The sequence below is a fragment of the Boleophthalmus pectinirostris genome, unplaced genomic scaffold (genome assembly GCF_026225935.1).
Source record: "Boleophthalmus pectinirostris isolate CB_2022bp ecotype Guang Dong unplaced genomic scaffold, ASM2622593v1 HiC_scaffold_6, whole genome shotgun sequence".
Taxonomy (NCBI): Eukaryota; Metazoa; Chordata; class Actinopteri; order Gobiiformes; family Gobiidae; genus Boleophthalmus; species Boleophthalmus pectinirostris.
In genome coordinates, this window is record NW_026571447.1 from 25,242,047 (window position 1) to 25,260,301 (window position 18,255).

Below are 18,255 nucleotides of genomic sequence, written 5' to 3' on the forward strand. Positions count from 1 at the left end.
ACAAAGACTTACCTTAATATTGACGTTGACCTTGCTTTATGACTATCTTAGAGTCCATCTGAATGAAAAATCTCCCAAGGCTCTGTAGATGGTATCGGGAGAAAGAGGTGAGAGAAAGAAGTAGTACTAAAAGGAGGAGAGATATAAGTTTGCCCGTACTTAAGGACCCCCTCCTTCACCACAAGTGGTCCCACTCTCCACCACTGCGGAAAATATTTGCACAGGACTTCCAGAAAGAGTAGCATTTTACATCAATTTATATATCAAATCAATAAATAACCAAATTGAATTATGTAAAATTAGAATTAAAAACACCAATAAAGTAACTTAATGAAAAGTAGCTTAATGAATACATAACTGGAATATTATTCACAGTAACATGTAATTTTGGTCTGTACATTTTCAAACAATTGTTTGTCTCTTTGTTTTGGATATGCACAATTTCTATGGTTTACCACAAAGATTCCAATCCAGTGTTTCTGGAAGGGCATCTGACACAGAACCAGTCTGCACAATCAGTGCTCGGAGTGCTGAGAGAATTGATTCAATTTATGAGATCCATTTGAAGTACACATACATGAATTTCTGTACTTCACTGTTTGATTTTCACCTCAGAAAACCTTACAGAAACAGTAAGTACAATTGTCTTTTGTATTTAGTGGAGATTGTTTCTTTGGAGCATGCATTAGTGTTAGCAGGCGCAGACAGGCAGATTGATGCAGGCTTTGGGTGGATAAAGGCTCGGTGTGAGAATCATGATTCAGCTGGAATACATAGTACATAACAGTGCAGGTATTCAGGCAGCACTCTTGGGGACAGGAACCGCGCGCTTTATGAATTGGCTGCTTGTTGGAGGTAATGAGATGTAACTACGTGGGAGTTATGTAAGTGACCAAGTATCCACCAGATTTAAGCATGCTCTGTCAAGGCCCTGCGGCTCTGACCAGTTGGCCACCCACCATCCTGCCTTTTGTAAACCACATGAAGACGTGAGGGCTTTAGAGTCACCACCTTTCCAGCAATATGCACGCAAACTTTACTAACTACAAGAATTACATTTCAGATTTTAAGCTTCATGAGCGCAATTACACGCGATTACATTGCAGACCTAATAGCTGCTGCAATGAGTTTCAATAACCACAACTAGAGGTAGAAATAATATACATTAATTAAAAATAAATGTGAGACTTTCACCTCACAGCATGAAGGTTCTGGGTTCAATTACCAGACAAGGCATTTCTGTGTGGAGTTTGCATGTTCTCTCTCTGTCTGTGTAGGTTTTCTCCAGGTGCTACAATCATCCCTAACTCCAGCTTTGTACAGAATGACTAAAGCTCCTTCCAATCTACTAATTACATTACATTTGATTACAGTAAGTAGTGTCATTCTTCCAGTACTGCCACCTTTTATTAAAAATGTACTAGGTAACTTTTCTGATGGAGGATCCATCACTTGCTTATCCCTATAGAGATGACATTGTGGACAATGCATTCAAGTACTCAATAATAGGAGAAATTTTAGATAAGAAAGTATTGTATACAATATATTGGACTGCAGACTCTACAAACATCTAAAACAACTTGTTTGTTTTAAAACATGTTGCAACATGTTTTATTCAAAGATGCAGACGATAGACTGGACTGTGTGTCCCTGCTGCGGTTGTCCTGTACATGTGAGTGCTCTCATGGTGCAAGTTATATTTGCATGAGGATATATTTGTTGCAACATGTCTAAATTAACATGTTTACCTTGGCACAGATGGTCTGACTCTATCATGCACCCTAAAAAGACCAATGCGGCAGACAGTAAACAGAGAAATAAGTAATAGAGTTTAAATACATCTGATTAAATAGTGTTCTTAGACAGATTTGGCTAAAGGACGGGACATGCTGTTCATGGCTGTAAGGTGTGGGACCATGTTTTATATTTTGATTTTAGACCTGAGCTTAGGACAGTTTGTTTCATGTACCGAACTGTGAATAGTATGTGAAAAATCCATACTTTTTTCCCCTTTGATCATAGTTTACCTGCTTTAGTGGCCATGTCAGTTTTATCAGTCACATTAGTAGTACAGGAAGCAGATTACTACATTTCACCAATATATTACACAAATCTTTCACAACATTAAGAACCCAAATAATATTGTGATTGTTAGCTACTTTTATATTCAACTCTAGATTCAATACTACTACTATTATCTACTGTGTGGTGCTTTTCTATTGCAACTTGTTGACATGTACAACCCTGTTCTGTTATCTTGTCTGATTAACATGCTGAGTTACTGACCACTTTTAGTTCTATTTGTAATTAAGATTGCCTTAGATGTGGTTGAAATTTTACAATCCACAATCTATTTAACTCATGTAGCGCATATTCCCAAGGATAGTGTTAACTGTTTGCTCATTTTGAGACAAATTTGGTCATCATACCAAGCGTTTGAATGAAAGGATACAGATGTGGTACAAATAAGATCCCTTATTAAATCACAATGTTTCTGTTGGCAGCTGATGGGGATTATGTCCGTAGTCCAAGTCAGGTCTATATATCTGGCCCTTATTGATTTATGTTTAATGAACTGTCTAATAGCAAAACCAGCGACACTGTGGCCATTGATACGGTTATGATTGAAGTGAGCGTCAGTACTCCCTGTGTTGCTTACATTAGGCCAGGCCTCAGAGATTAGAATAATATAAGTGCATAAGCTCTCACTTGTTCCACTCCTCCCCCTCCAGCCCACATACCCCCCTCGCCTCAGCCCCCTCCCACTCACCCGCTCCATCTTTCCTCACCTTTAACTTGTCACACGTTACATAATGACCCATATCTTCATGCATGTATTCATAATGACACACTAAGTACTTTTCTATCATCTTCAGTCAGTGTAAATACTTTTCGTTAATTAGTCTTATGTGCTGGACCACTCCAGATCACAAACTCTCCCTCCTTACGCAGCAGATGTTGAAGAAAGAGGAGGGGTAGCCTTAAGGGGGCTGTGTGGAGTACAGAGCACCCTCTCAGGTGAAAAAAAAATAATAAAAAATAAAAAAACGAAAACGAAATTCAGCGAAAATACCAAAGCTGCACACCAAAGTGAATCATGGTATTTAGATAAGACTGTTTATATATGGACTATTTTCTCAGATTTTGTGTGATTGGATGTGTTAAAGAACTGTGTCCATCTTTAATGCCAGTTTATGAAATAATGTGTATTTTATTTATTCCATTTATAAGGTACTGATAACAATTACTACTTTAAGAATGGATACATTTTGAAGAACAGATGTATTTTTTTTAGCAAAATAAATGAATATTTTATTCACTGTTTGCATGAGTTAATCTTGAAGTCTTCCACAAAATTTGTAAAGTCATTGCATGCATTTTCATTGTCACTGCTGTCACAATCAAACGGTTTTGGTTCAACCCAAGTGTTCACGTCCAAAAGATACTGTTTCCTACAATGTCAGAAAATTAGGTCACATTAGGCCATTATTGTTGATGATAGAAGACCTAATGCTGACTAATACTTACTTCCCGTGAGCGTCAGTAGTGGTGCCATCTTTTCCCATAATGAGGTACTCCATTCCTGCTTCTAAACTGCTTTTACAATGTCTTCTTTTGGCAAACACTCGATGAGAGCCAATCTTCACATCATGGTCACCCTCTAAAAAGGCAAATTGAATACTTATACTACTAACAACATAAATCTGAGAAGTACTGTCTGTAAGGCCTTTTTACTTACTGATTTTCAACACATCAGTCACAGTGGATTTGTACAGTTCAAAGTTGTTTTTCTCAGAACATTCTGTGACAGTCACCATGTATGCTAATGAAAAAGAGAGAAGCCAGTGTCAATACAGCATTATTGAAAGCTAGTTTAACTGACAGTGTGCTGACCATAATCCACAAGAGGGTAGAAGCAGGCGTGGTTTTGGCGGTCGTCCATAGTGATCGCACGGTCTTCTTCAGCGTGCCTGAATGTATTTCTTATTTTGTGACAAGGCCCTTAGACAGAGTCATCAGACATTGTCAATATAAGTAAAAACAAGACATCTGATATTGTATTTCACAGTTCAACAGACTTTCTGCGCACTGGCACACATCCCCCGAACACAGCTTGGAGATCACCTGGCTTCTCCTTGGTGCTGAGTAGAACACTGTACACTTCTGACCTGCACCAAACCATCATTAGTATATGACACTCTGTATACTATATATATATATATATATATATATATATATATATAGCTTCAAAAATAATAATAATTTAAGGAACACTTTGAAAACACATCAGATCTCAAAAAAGTTGGATATCTATACAAATATGGACAAGGCAATGTGTTATGAACCAAAGGATGCCACCTCTTTTAATGGAAATGAACAACAGGTGCACTAGAGTGCCAACGATGAGACAAAAAAATTAAATAAAACTGGTCTGGGTTCGCATGTGGAGGTCATTTCATGTTTCTCATTCTTGGCCTTTTGGCCTGGTTTTCAACTAGTGCTGGCTTTGACTAGGGTGATTATCACTACTGGGAGTATGAGGCCGTTCCTTAAACCTACAGAAGCTGCACAAATAATCCATGGCACATCCGGACGTGCCGTTGCAAGGAGATTTAATGTGTATCCCAGCACAATCTCCAGAACATGGAGGAGATTTTAAGAGACAGACAGGGCCGAAGATTGTCCTCAACCCATCAGTAGGACCTATATCTGCTGCTTTGTGCAAGGAGGAATAGGCTGAACACTGCCGGTGCCATGCAGGATGACTTCCAGCAGGTGTGAATATCTCTGCCCAAACAATCAGAAATGGACTTCATGAGGGTGCAACATCCTGTGGTGGGCCCTATGCCAGTACCGAGGAGTTTGATTGGTATTTACTAGATGACACCAGAATTGGCAAGTCTGCCACTGGTGCTCTGTGCTTTTCACAGATGAGAGCAGCTCACGAGCACCTGAGCACTGATAAAAAGTGAAAGAGTCTAGAGAAGGCAAGGAGAACGCCATGTTGCCTGCAACATGGTTCAGTATGAGCAGTTTGGTGTTGGGTCAGTGATGGTCTGTTGAGGCATATCCGTGGAGAGACGCACAGACCTCTACCGGCTGGAAAACAGCAGTCTGACTGCCATAAGGTATCAGAATGAAATCTGTGAACCCATTTCCAGACATCATTCTGGTGCAGTAGGTCCTGGGTTCCTCCTGATGCACAACATTGCCCGGCCTCATGTGGCAAGAGTCTGCAGGCAGTACCTGGAGGATGAAGGGATTGATACACTTGAATGGCCCTCACGTTCACCTGATTTAAACCCGATTGAACACCTCTGAGGCATTATGTTTGGATCCATCAAACCCTGCCAGGTTGCTCCTCAGACTCTACAGGAGCTCAGTGAAGCCCAGATTTGGGAAAACATCCCACAAGACTCCATCCATTATCTCATTAGGAGCATGCCACAACGTTGTCAAAAATACATACAAGCACATGGGGGTCACAAAAGATATCACGAAGCATTTTCAGTTGCAGAAATAACATCTTGGCAAAACTGACTAGCACTCAGGCACTGACCTGGCTCATAATAGTCATAAAAGACTGCAGGTGCAGGCTGCAGAAGGCCAACTGTGTACAACTGTTTAGCATCGAACTGGAAACACTGCTTTTGTCTGACGAGCTGTAAACAAGTGTGAGTGTTTTTAAGTGTGTTTTAATTAGCAGTTCACAGACTATATTGTAGTCTTTACCTGATTCAGGTAGATCAGAACTTTACCAGGTGACAGTTCATAGTGGGAGATGTACTGTTCTGGTGGAGCTGTAAGCTAAAACAGTTTGATATAATTTCTTTTTCAATTTTTAAAAATAATCATAGTTATTATTGTAATATATTGTAAGGAGCTGAGACACTTACAGTTTCCAGGTCGTTTGCGTCAGCCTCAAACCCACTCAGGAGTGTAAGGTCAATAATGGCCATTCCTGTGAGATTATAGCTGGGGCTATGCCTGGAACATTACAAGATTTTCAATACAGTTTCATTTATTATCTCACTCATGCCTAGTACTGTAACTATACTAACATGACACAAACTTCATAAGTGACATCTTGATCACCGATCACTTCTCTTCGCCTGCGTGTGCGAATATCAAACCACTCAATGGCTGAACGACGCACTCGGCTGTAATCACTTTGTTCTGTATTGTCGTCATCATAATATTCATAATTATCTAGGATTGGAGCTGTGGATTCAGGACTGAGAATCAGGGCCGTGTTTTTTAGGTTTGTGCTATTTGTTTTGGTTCAAAGTTTCTTACCAGTGTACTTGACTTTCCCCTCCACTTTCACTTCAAGCGACAGTTTATCACAAATGTCTTTTGGCTCCATCAGATGGAACACTTTCATAACCTACACACACAACAATCATTTGTCTTTTTTTCAAATGAATACACAGATGATTTTTCTACTAAACTCACTTTAACTTTGGCTTTTCCGTATCCCTTGAATACTGCTATAATATCATTCCCAACAAAGCGCTATGATAAATAATAAAGAAAAGTAATTATATATTTTTCCTAAAAAGCTGGATTTTAATCCTTGTTGCTGTATACCTTTAGGTCCTTTTCCACCTTCTCTTTGTTGTCCATATGTAACTTTTCAACATGATTTTTACCTTGAACTCTGAATACTGCTTCAACATTTGTTTCAGATGTGGTTGGTACCATCATTTCATATTCTGAAAGAGCCTCCAAAGCTACTAAAGTATCCTACAAAGACAGAGATCACTTTCAGACCATATGCAATCAATGAAAACTATAAAGCCATTTGTATTTTCTCTGCACCTGTGAGGAGTAGAAGCCATCAAAGTAATTTTCTTGTGTGCTTAACCAATGTGCTAATTTATGTGCTTGTTGAACTTCTTTGAGGGCCACTGCAGTCAGCAACGCATATGCTGTGGCCTCTACTGTGATTGCAGCCTTGTCTGTAAAATAAATTAAACAAATTTAACAGTTATAAATGAACACACTGTTTTAATTTATGCATTACTGATTGATTGGTTACCTGTAGTTTCAAATTTTGCCCAGTTAATAGTGCGTCTGACCTCTGGTGCATACTCTTTATGTTCTGCGAGGGAGTATGCTGTGATGGCAATGGCTAATGGATGTTTCAGTTGGTTAAAGTTTGACCAAAGATATTGTGTTGCTTTTGATATGACAGTTTCCTGGTATGAGATCATCAGTATTATTCATCATGCTTCACTGGGTTTATATTCAGTAAACATTATTGTACCGTAGAACTCTTGTCTGGTTCCTCCAATAAATCAAGAGCATGGGATAATGCTAGAGTAGCAAAGGCTGTCATGGATGCCTTGCTGTCTACACCTGTCTAAAATAAAATAAACAGGTAACAAAGTTTTCCGACTATGTGTGGACACATAGTTTTAATTTCAGTTTACCAAGATGCCTCTATGTAGAACAGGATTTGCATCACCGAATGAACCATCTGTTTCCTGTTTAGAGCTCAGATATCTGACTCCTTCTGTAATTTCCTGTGTTGGTGCGTTTATACTCTTTCTTCCCTCTTGATCATAAGTGAACAGCTGCCGTTTCGCCAGCATTGACAGAACTTTCACCACATGGGAGGTTAACCTGTAAAACAGCAAAATAGCATAGTTTATATATTGTATATTATACATTGTATTGTATTGTATTGTATTATATTTATTATATTATATAGAATGATCATGAGAAGACATATCCTACCAGGTGCTGGGTCGATGCCTGGGCCATAACCCATAAGCCCCCGGTGTTTTGTTTTCCCTTAGTAACTGTGTAATTCTAGCAACACCTGAAAAGTGTATGAGGAAAAATTATGTTGAATATTTAAAATGGGTATTGGATAACACATTATTTGATGATACCACCATACTGATCACTAAACTCACAGACATCCAATATAAATCATTTTATAACACACTTTTCGCTTTGTGTATTATAACATTTCAATGCAACAGCTCAGAATGAAATACAATAGTATGTACTATAGCTCTTCATGATATATTAATAGATTTGTTTTGTTTTACCTTTCCCAATGTAACTAACTGCATCATCTCGGGCTCTGGGAGGCATGGTGAACCACTGATCACTCATATCCAGGTAGCGCACAGCCACAGCTGTTGGAGTGAGAGTCCTAGTTGTCTGCTCCAAACAGCCATTGGGCAGTTTAATGAGTTTAATTGCTTTTTCTGGATCAATGAGGTTCCTCACACGTGATCTGCTAAATCCATCCTCTGTAAAAGACAGATATTATTTAAGTGCAAAGAGTCACTCACACATGAATGTTTGAATGACATACCCTCAACTGAAATGAAAATATTGGATATAGAACCAGGGACTGTGTCATCTGGTAACTTTCCATCAAGTTTACGGTTCAAATCATTTGTCCCTTTGAAAATAAAAATAAAATTATTTTGTGAATGAATTAAGAGAAAAACACAACACACTAAAATAAAAACAAAAAATCACAAACCATTTAAATGTATTATTGTTGTTTCTTCTTCAGTCTTTTCAACTCCCTCTGTCTACAAAAAATAAAATAAATAAAACACAGTGTCCTGGTGCTCTGCTTGAGATGAACACCAATCCAATACAGTGCTACTACAGGCTCAAGAGCAGGAGTCTCCAACCTTTTTCTCCAGTGAGCTGCCTTTATGAAACAAAAATGCCAGAGAGCTACCAATTTCAGCAGTTGCCAAGAAACTGAATAAATATAAGAGCCACAGCAAGTCTTAAATGAGGAATAGTTAGATGCTTATAAAACATAAACCATTATCCATTTATTGGTGCACCAAGTTAGGCATCAAAATGATACATTTACAATGGAAATTAATCAAAGTTTACTTATTATCCACAATACATAGAATTCAGAAATTCCTTGGCGAGCTACTTGGAAGGGGGTGGAGAGTTACTGGTAGCTCCCAAGCTACAGGTTGGAGACCCCTGCTCTAGAGCGCCTAAGATCTCCTAACAAACTCACACCAAAATCACTTTTGAGAACAGTACGAGTGCGCCTTGTGTTACAGGGTTAGTTTATTTATTATTTTGTTATTTTAATAACCAGTAACCAATTTTTGATAAGGAACAATTCACATTAATAAAGATGTTTGTAAATATACTAGTGTTAGCTATACAACCACAGTATGTTTTGCCACTTCGTCAAGTTAAATGTATTTGTTTAGAACATTTAAAACCACAGACTAAACAGACAGTAAACCTCAATACACACAAAGAGGAAAACATTTACACTTACCAATACATTCAAAGTCTTCTCAATGCCATCTATTTCTGACCTTTCTCTGATGTCATACAGGCGTATTTGAATAGGTATTGAGCCACTTCTCATTGGGACAGCAGAAAATGTGACTGTCTGTGAAGACCCTGGGCCCACGGTAACGTTTACAAACGACATCAAGGTGGCTGAGCCTGGAGAACAAAGTCCTTCACTCTGGGACATGTGCACTGCCACCTGTTACAATAAATAATGTATAGTTACGTATGTACTGCCACTTGTTATAATAACATTAATAAATAGATTTACAGCCATGTGTTATGTTATAAGAGATATTTACATGTTTAGTTCAGGAGACAGATCTCTCCACTGCGAGTATTTTTGCTACCTTTTTCTTACTATTATTTTTCATGAGTGTACACCTTGAGCCATTGCGAGTTTGGGATATTTTTCCCTGTTTGGTCTCAGGACCCCCAAAATCCATTTTGTGAGACCCACCTTGTGCTAAATGATATGAGTCTATTAAATGAGGTGCTATAGTCTTATACACTGTCATATAGTCATGAAATTTGGAACAAAGAATACTGACATGATTTACAATTATTAGACCATTTATAGAAAAGAAATGCATTCTCAAGGACATATCCTCTCCACAAACTGACTGTGACACATCAGCATGAAATTACAGTTTCATATGTAAAAATATCATCAATTTGTCAGCTTCATATTAAGCCCAAGATGAGCTCTGGTCTCCAACACCTGCTATAACAGAAATAATGTTCCATACCCCCCAAACGGATGGAGAAAGTTTGGCCATAGAATGTATATGCAAATTTCAGGATACAAATTCAACGTAACTTTCATGGATTTTATTCAAACTTGGCACAATTCATATTTATATATGAAATATTATATAAGTGAAATTTGAGTCTTATATATTTTAAAATGTTGGAGTTTTAGGCAAGTTTAAAAGAGGAGCATGGTCAAAATCAGACTGAGAATAAATAATAACTAAGAATAACTAAGAAACTAAAAATAATAACTTCCCGTCATAGACTTTAACTGTTTGTGGCTGTGTAGCATATTATTTATCATTTCTATGATAACCCTATGTTTTCTACGGTGGGGCAATCTGCTATAAAACCCTTAATAGGGCATGAATGCTAGCAGCTAGCGTCCTTATTTTTTATGTTCAAATGCAGTGAACATGTCTGAGGTGATCTGTTGGGGACACAAGCTCATCTTGGGCTGGGGAAGTTTTCTATTTACTATTTTCTATTTCTATTTATCATTCCATGTATGAATGCAATTTTTGGTCCAAATGTCATGATTATGTGACAGTGGATGCCAATATAGCAAAAATGTTTATGAATCATATAATTTTGCACAAGGTGGGTCACACAAAAGGGGCTCTGAGAATCTTCAGACTGAACAGGGCTGAGTTGAAAGAAAACAACACAAACTCGTAATGGCTCAAGGTGTACACTAATGATTAATAATAGTAACAAGAAAGTAGCAAAATAATCTCGGTGGGGAGGTCTTGGTCCTAGACTAATATGTATTATGTGCGATTCACAGAGATTGAATCAAATCAAGGTCCAACCATTTTAAATAATACATGATCAAATCTTGATCCGCCCAGACATCAGAAGAAACATAATAATAATAATAATAATATAATAATAATAATAATACGCTTTTTCAGGCTTGTTGCCCCTCAAAAATGCTACACTGAAGTCTTTATTCATTCACAATGTACTGGGTGGTGGTAAGTGTCTTGCCTAAGGCAACGACAGAACTTACAGAACATATAAACTCCATACAGAAGGACCCAGGCAGGAGTCAAACCCGTGACCTTCTGGCTTTGAGGCAGGAGTGCTAGTCACTCAGACACAGTGCTGTTCAAACTATCGTGTGAAATGACAGTAATTAAAAGTGTGTCTTAAAGAAGCATTGCCTCATGCTATAACAGAAAGCATGCAAATACAATCTCTCTTTCACTCTTTCACTTACATGAAGGTCAGCATCAGTACCATAGTTGTAAATCACTGGAGCAATATACATTTGTTCATACTTCCTGACTGTAGGAAGTCTCAGAGACACAAAAGCTGGTTTAAACGCCCTCAGGAGAGTTGGCTTTGGGACACACAAACCTGTAATTCAGACAGTGGAGTGGAGTTAAATCAGCTTAATTTGTACTTGTTATTTAGTTGTAATATCAGAGTATAATTTTTTTTTCCTGTGAGAAATTTTGGTCTTGAAATAATATAGTGTATTGTATAGAGTCATAGAGTCATAGAGAGTAGAAAAGGTGCTGTCACCTGATGATCTGGACAAAGTGACGACCTGAAGCTCCCATGTGGTGATAGAATCGGGCATACCTAGGTTATAGCTTTTAAGATTTAAGGTAAAAAATAATTATTGTGGACATTACAATTATTATGAAATTGTAACTTTCATTGCCTTTTAATTACTTCACAAAGACAAACTTCAAATTGTTTTCTGGCTTTTAACAGGAACCACCAGAACATCCCACATCATTCTGGTTTTATCAAAAAAGTATTTGGTTGACTGGGTCTTATTTTATATTATCCCCTGTACTTTATATATATGGAGGTTACTGCCTTACCTTATTTTGCCCTTCACAGGAAATGATTTGAAAGCAAATGAAGAGGAGAAAAATTTCCTGATGAATGAATTGTCTGTGTTCAGGAAGTACTCTTCAATTTCCAGTAAACTTGCAGCTTTAATAGAGAGGACAAAGCTCCTGTTACTTGTCGTATGGTTATGATTGGATAATGTAATTTAAAGAGCAGGACTCACTTCTGGACAGTCCTTTCTTAGCCTCCTCTTTGGCCCTCTGCTCTCTCAGGCGCTGCCCCTCCAGGCAGCAGTCCTTGAAGGCCTGAGTACAGGAGGTGTTCCCCTGGAGCTCAAGGACCCTATTAACCCTCTCCTCACATGACCATTGCATAGGGATAAGAAGGAACCCACGAGCACAACAGCTTTGCAAATCCTCTCCTTCATACTTGGATTCTGAAAATAAAATGCAAAAACATAATTTGTAATGGTAAACTTGTACTGAGGAAATATGAATTGATAAACCGCATATACTGTGTACTTAATGCCATCATTTCTTGTTCAAGGTCCACAGATCGCTTTTGTCGTACTCTGGAATGGCAATTCAAGTCTAAAAGCAAGACAATTTTTTTTTGTTTATTTAGTTATATTGCATAAATATTACATTCAGAATTCAATTACAGAGATTACATCTGTATTTTGTCTTAATCACTCGTACCTGTTCTCCAAACGGCGCGAGGCTGGATTGCAAATGCCAATCCGGCTTCTAACATAGTAGAGTCAGGATCTTGTCCTCGACCATATGAACAGCCCAGGTCATAGGCCTCCATTGAGGAGTACACCTGTTGAACCAAACAAATGTTCTCTGTTTCTGTTTAGCCTAGACTTTAACTAACTGATTGGGAAGGTAGAGTTACCTGCTCCTGAGTGAGTTTGTTATCTGCATTAAGGCTATGGAAAGCTGTGTCCACTGCCAGCAGAGCCACTGTGGCTTCTTGCCCATTCAAATCAATATCTATCATTGACAGACGTCGTGGTTCAATGTTTCCTTTAACTGTTATCTAAAACAGATATACCCAGAGCAATTACTCACACAACATTCATGCAGAGGTGCGGGGTGTAAAGTGTCTTGCCCAAAGACACATTGGCAGCATGCTGTCAGCTGGTTTGTAGATGACATTATATTCACACACTGATGATGCATTTGTCAGTGTTTTTTTTTCTTACCATCACTTTGTCCTCACAATTGTCTTTGGCAGCCAGCCACACAGAGTCACTGATGATGTCATTGTTTTGAGTGTAGAAGTAGCCAATCAGACGGAAGGATGGCACCATGTTTTCTGATATCTGCAGGGTGCGTGTGAGTGATCCTCCCATGTTCATATGACCCGTCTGGACTATAGATCCTCGGCTCAGCACCTACAGCACAGAGGATTCAGTCATAAATGCTGACTGATGGAGCTCTGTTACAGAGGCTGGTCATACCAGGAAATGTATAAACCCAGTCTGTGGAGGGTTTTTAGTCACAAACGTCACTTTTAGTTCATCTCCAACTGTGTACTCTTTATGTTCTACAGCCAGGTAGAGGTCAACTTGAGATTCAGCAGCTTTTATAACTTTGGATACACGGCTGTCATCTACAGACACCTGTTAGAAAAAAGACAAACAGGAAAAATGAAACTGAGCTTCATTTAGCATTAAGTTATCTGTCTGGATCATGAGCCTGTTTACTGTAAGAGTCGCTTCCGTCCTGGACACAGCATTAAATGTATAAAACACTGCCCCCTGCAGGTTAGTTGTACTTTGCCCTGTTTGATCCATTAATGTCATTGTTACTGGCACTTTCTCTGCAGGAGAGCCGTCTGGCAGACGAACCAGCGCCTAATACAAACACACAAAACACAAAAATAAAGAAATAATGAAACATACATTTAGGCCTGTCACAATAATTATTGACTTATCTTTCAATATATGAACTTTTTGGTATTTTTCTGCACTACGATGTATTATGAGCTGTAGAGTTTGAATGAATACTTTTTATGACTCATATATACAAACTCACTGCTAAAGTGTTTCATTCTACCATTTATTAATTGCAGCTTATGTTTTTAGAATAGTTTTTGAGTATAATCCTGATTTTTGATTATTGTGTCAGTGGTATAAATTAATTTAAATATTATAGTTTATCATCTACATTTTCTTCACCAATATATGACATTTAAAAATGTCATATTGTGACAGGCCTTCATACATGAACTTGTTTTTGAAAGGTGTACTGATGTCATTACTGAAACTTACTGCCACATTAAATGGAAATCCAGATTTGAAATAAGAGCCAGTTCTTGAAAGGTCAATCCTGTATTTGTGAGACACTACAGGTAAAGATATATGTCGCTGTTGAATTTCACCATCTGCAAAAACAAACAGTTAACAGATTTCACTAGTTAGCATCAGGCTGAACAGAATTTATAAAAGTATAACAGTAACAGAGTGTGTTACTTTGTATGTCAGTGACAAGTACTCCCAAATACAGAAGTAGCCCGTGACCCTCTAAGTCCGACAAGGTGAGGTTCTTCTGGTTTAGTATTTTTTGGCTTAATTTTGCGATATTCACTGAAACTGATGCTGTTCCATCCTTAACCTGTGCAAAAGTAATATATTCTTTACAAAAGCTATTTTTTATGTGTCAAATGTGGGCTGCTGTAGTGTCTCACAGATCCAGCCTGCTCCATGCCCATAATCAAGCTTGGGTTTCCATTTGATTCTTGTTGAATTGTTCCAAACTGACAGTGGTAGGCTCCGTTCACTGGGTGTGCATGTGTATACCTGAAACATGCAATGGTAAATCTCCACTTCTATGCCTGATTTCCTCTCAAAATACTAACACTAAAACATTAATTGCACTACATTATGTGTCTTCACAAAAAGGTTACCTTGCCAAGATTCTGAAGTTTATTTCTTCTTCTTTAGCACTGACTAAAATATACTTATTCTCCATTTGAATGTTCACATCAAAACTTGGCATCACTGTAAAATATATAAAAATGTACAGTAAAATATAAAATTGTTTTGAGGTTTGTTTTATATGAAAGTAAACAATGAAAATTATAGCTCACCAAACTTTTGAACTTTAAACTCTTTGGAAACAGCATGATCTCTATCCCCTTCATAGTGTGCCACAATCTTCCACATGCCTGTTCTTTAAACATACACACTGAGTTTGTTTACATGCTCACTATTATCCCAGTTATTAGCCTTATCCCGATTATGACAGTATTCTTGATATGGTGTTTACATGCTCTCAGAGAAACCACCATACTCATATCCCTGTGTACGTGCGCCGTTAGAGTATCCTGGATATTTAGACTGGTTGCTGTGGTATCTATGGCATAGTTACCACTTCAGTAAAAGTCGTTTTTAACAGAAAAAAATACAACACAGTGTCACAGCTCAGTTTCTTTCAAGATCAACACAAACAGCCACAAAAGTGAGCCTGGTGTTCACATTGGCTGTGTTAAAGAGTAGACTGCTTTATTTTGTTGGCAAGTACAACTTTTGACTTATTACTACTTTAAAAATTCTGGTTGGAGTTTGAGTCGTTTTGGGAAAGTAACTGCTCCTATCATATCTGTTATTTTAGTTTGCACATGCTCAGTACAGCACCAGTTTTGAGAAATCAGGATACTGCAGCTACATACCACAGTATCCTGGATACCATCTGAAAAACCCAGTAAGAGAATCCTGATTTCTCATACCTGGCATATCCAGAATACTGAAATCAGGATAGTGTGTCTACATGGACACTCACACATAACCAGGATATTCAAAAAGCCCAATCGTAACTGATACTCACACTACTACACATTCACTATTAACTGTGCTGAGGTCAGGCTGACTCATGCCTTCAGTAACACTTACTTAGCCACATCTGGGAGGACAAAATGGTTTTCAAATAGGCCTCCCTTCGTAGTGTACATTGCTTTCAGTGCTCTATTGCCAGCAGCATTCTGCAAAAATAAAGCCATTAAGTAGTTAATATTTCCATTGTGAATACATTTTGAGAAATTAGTTGGATTTTCTGAAAGGGCAACGAATTCTCAATTTTCAGAAATATATACAAATTTGAGATTGACCTATATGGGTTTTTGATGGTTGATGCAGATCCAGGTCAGCCGATAAGCTCTACAGATATTTTGAAGCCGAGCACATTTTGTGGTGTTTTGGCCAAAAATATTCTCTAAACCAGGGGTGCTCAATACGTCGATCGCGATCTACCAGTCGATCGCCAAGGTCGTGTGGGTAGATCGCCGTGTCTCGTCTCGGACTCGCGTTTGGACTCGGTCTTGTCTCTCACTCAAGGTCTGACACTCAACAAGTGTGATCATATTTCATTACGGCCGCTGCTGTTGGCAGTAAACTTATAGCGGGGTGCAGGAGAGTGTGGGGCGTCTCAGTGCAGCCTGTGCGCTCAGTGCAGCCCGCGGAGACTCTACGGCACATCACAAATACACACGCTCCCTATGCACGGCTCGTCTGCAACAGCGTGTGCCCTCGTGTACCAGCGTGCATCACAGGGCAGGTTAAACTTCCTAAACATCCTACCTGTCCACCTGCCTCACGTCAGCACGCCGCCCCTCGCCTTTTCACGCTCTCGCTCCTTCCTGCGTACAGCGAACACAAGCCCCTCCCACAGTGCGGCTGATTAGAAGAGCAAGACCAAACGTGAAGCAAAAACGAGTCTAAATTTGTGTTGCAGTGTTGGCACAAAGCAGGTCTACAGCATAGAGCAGATCTACAGAACAGACCTACTGCCACATTTGGCTGAAGTTTGTCTAACAAAAGTGCAGAAATGCATCTGTGTTTGTCACGATGTGCGTTTGGTTTGGTAAATGTGCAGAGGCTGGTAAATATCACTGCAAAACCAGAAAAGAATTGGAACTTTAAAAAACAGGTTTAAAAATCTTCCTTCACTTTTTTCACAGTTTTGTGTAAAGTGCCAGAGGAAGTTCTCTTAAAGAAGTGGTTCTCAAACTGTGGGTGAGGGTCCAAAAAAGGGGCACAGAGTGTTTCAGTGCAGTTTGCTTGGCTTTGTATTAGGTAGATCTTTATGACTTGGTCATTTTGTAAGTAGCTCGCATGCTAAAAAAGTGTGAGCACCCCTGCTCTACACAGTGCAAATATAGGCCAGTATCGGTCAATATATTGGTTTGAACACAACTGCTCTATTTCTAGTTCGAAATAAATTAAACTTATTATTTTGCAGAGAAAAGATACTTACATACAATAACAGGTGAAAAACTCCATCTGATGGCCTGAATGTGTGGTCAAGAGTAAATATCCTGAATTTGACTACAGGGGAAACATAACTCTTAACAAAATGAACTTGTCTTTATGCAAATGATGATGAAGACTGTACCTGTGTCCATTGGCTTGTATAGAGGCTGGTCAGTCTGAATAAAAATGTAGCCTCTGTGCATGGAGAGCAGTACCTTGGTTGAGTGGCGTTGGCCCCCGGAAAGGCCTTGTACCACCACATTGACATACATAGGTATCACAGCAGGTCTCAGATTGCGGAGCCTAGTTTGGTCTAACTGTAAGCATAGTTTAAAATAGCATCAGTCTAATCATTTTAAATGGTCAAATATATCGTAGTGTTTTACCATCAGCTCCACTATCTCCCCCTTCTCTTCCTTTGTACATGTAACATGCACTATATCTGACAAATAAGAATCTTCACTCTCACTCGCCAAGTAAACCATGAGATTTCTGTTTAGATGGTTTTTGCCCGTCTGTATAAAGACTTTCTCTTTCACTCCCACATGGAACACATTTGGAGCTGAGATGAAGAATCTGAATAAACATGAAATGCTTGTTATCACCTTTGACCTTAATGTGTAGTGTGCATGTATGAGTGTGTTACCTGTTGTCAGGTGAGGCGTCCACGGCCACGCCCAGCAGCAGAGCAGACAGAAGCAGGAGCATCATTCTTCCTTGTTTGTCTCCTCTGATATTCCAGATTTGCACCCGGTTTTTATAAGCAGTCCAGCCTTTATTTCTCAATCCTCTCACAGACACTTTCCAACCCCTCCCAGTTCTGTTTTGGCCCAAGTCCTTTATACAGAAAAAAATGTTCTCAATTGTGTAACCAATTTAAAACAGTTTGTGTACCATAAGCTTAGGACTTTTTCCTTGTATTAGGGTTAAGGTTAGAAAGTGTGTCATTATAATTTATAAATTGAATAAAAATACATTGTCCAAAGAAATTATTATTGTTAACAGTGTATTTACCACATACATATTATATAATCACCACATTACATGCATTCATATTTTTTCAGAATTTTGGTACAAAATCATTTGGCATTGGAGTATATTAAAATACATTGCACAATAAGTGAGCTATTTTG

At 38.6% G+C, this 18,255-nt stretch overlaps 1 protein-coding gene across 2 annotated transcripts; it reads right to left on the bottom strand.

Annotated features, from left to right (window-relative positions):
• Window positions 1-3,191: 3,191 nt before the first annotated feature.
• On the bottom strand, window positions 3,192-17,892 carry c4b (complement 4B (Chido blood group)). 2 transcript variants are annotated; one of them, XM_055163676.1, is made up of 41 exons: window positions 17,769-17,892; window positions 17,509-17,698; window positions 17,265-17,439; window positions 17,127-17,197; window positions 15,767-15,855; window positions 14,965-15,047; window positions 14,782-14,875; window positions 14,563-14,674; window positions 14,348-14,489; window positions 14,147-14,259; window positions 13,580-13,729; window positions 13,334-13,495; window positions 13,076-13,267; window positions 12,766-12,909; window positions 12,567-12,690; window positions 12,390-12,458; window positions 12,092-12,304; window positions 11,898-12,012; window positions 11,590-11,660; window positions 11,282-11,421; window positions 9,290-9,505; window positions 8,510-8,561; window positions 8,336-8,425; window positions 8,064-8,270; window positions 7,744-7,828; window positions 7,437-7,629; window positions 7,271-7,366; window positions 7,043-7,202; window positions 6,823-6,962; window positions 6,592-6,747; window positions 6,457-6,516; window positions 6,298-6,388; window positions 6,063-6,222; window positions 5,898-5,988; window positions 5,734-5,808; window positions 5,561-5,663; window positions 4,080-4,169; window positions 3,895-4,002; window positions 3,740-3,823; window positions 3,529-3,661; window positions 3,192-3,452 (listed from the first exon to the last, which is right to left on the bottom strand). In XM_055163676.1, exons 1-41 carry the CDS (start codon window positions 17,831-17,833, stop codon window positions 3,317-3,319), a joined length of 5,040 nt encoding a protein of 1,679 aa, XP_055019651.1. In that variant the 5' UTR covers window positions 17,834-17,892; the 3' UTR covers window positions 3,192-3,316. The 2 variants fall into 2 exon arrangements, with proteins under 2 accessions (XP_055019651.1, XP_055019652.1); XM_055163677.1 differs by lacking the exons at window positions 3,192-3,452; window positions 3,529-3,661; window positions 3,740-3,823; window positions 5,561-5,663.
• Between the last annotated feature and the right edge of the window lie 363 nt (window positions 17,893-18,255).

What these genes read in the sequence shown, in the direction of transcription:
- c4b (XM_055163676.1), bottom strand. Translation starts at nt 17,833, where the DNA reads ATGATGCTCCTGCTTCTGTCTGCTCTGCTGCTGGGCGTGGCCGTGGAC. An exon ending in GTACTGATGCTGACCTTCAT is followed by an intron (nt 9,506 to 11,281) that starts GTAAGTGAAAGA and finishes TTATTGTAACAG; the next exon opens with GTGGCAGTGCACATGTCCCA. An exon ending in AGAAGACTTTGAATGTATTG is followed by an intron (nt 8,562 to 9,289) that starts GTAAGTGTAAAT and finishes TATTTTTTGTAG; the next exon opens with ACAGAGGGAGTTGAAAAGAC.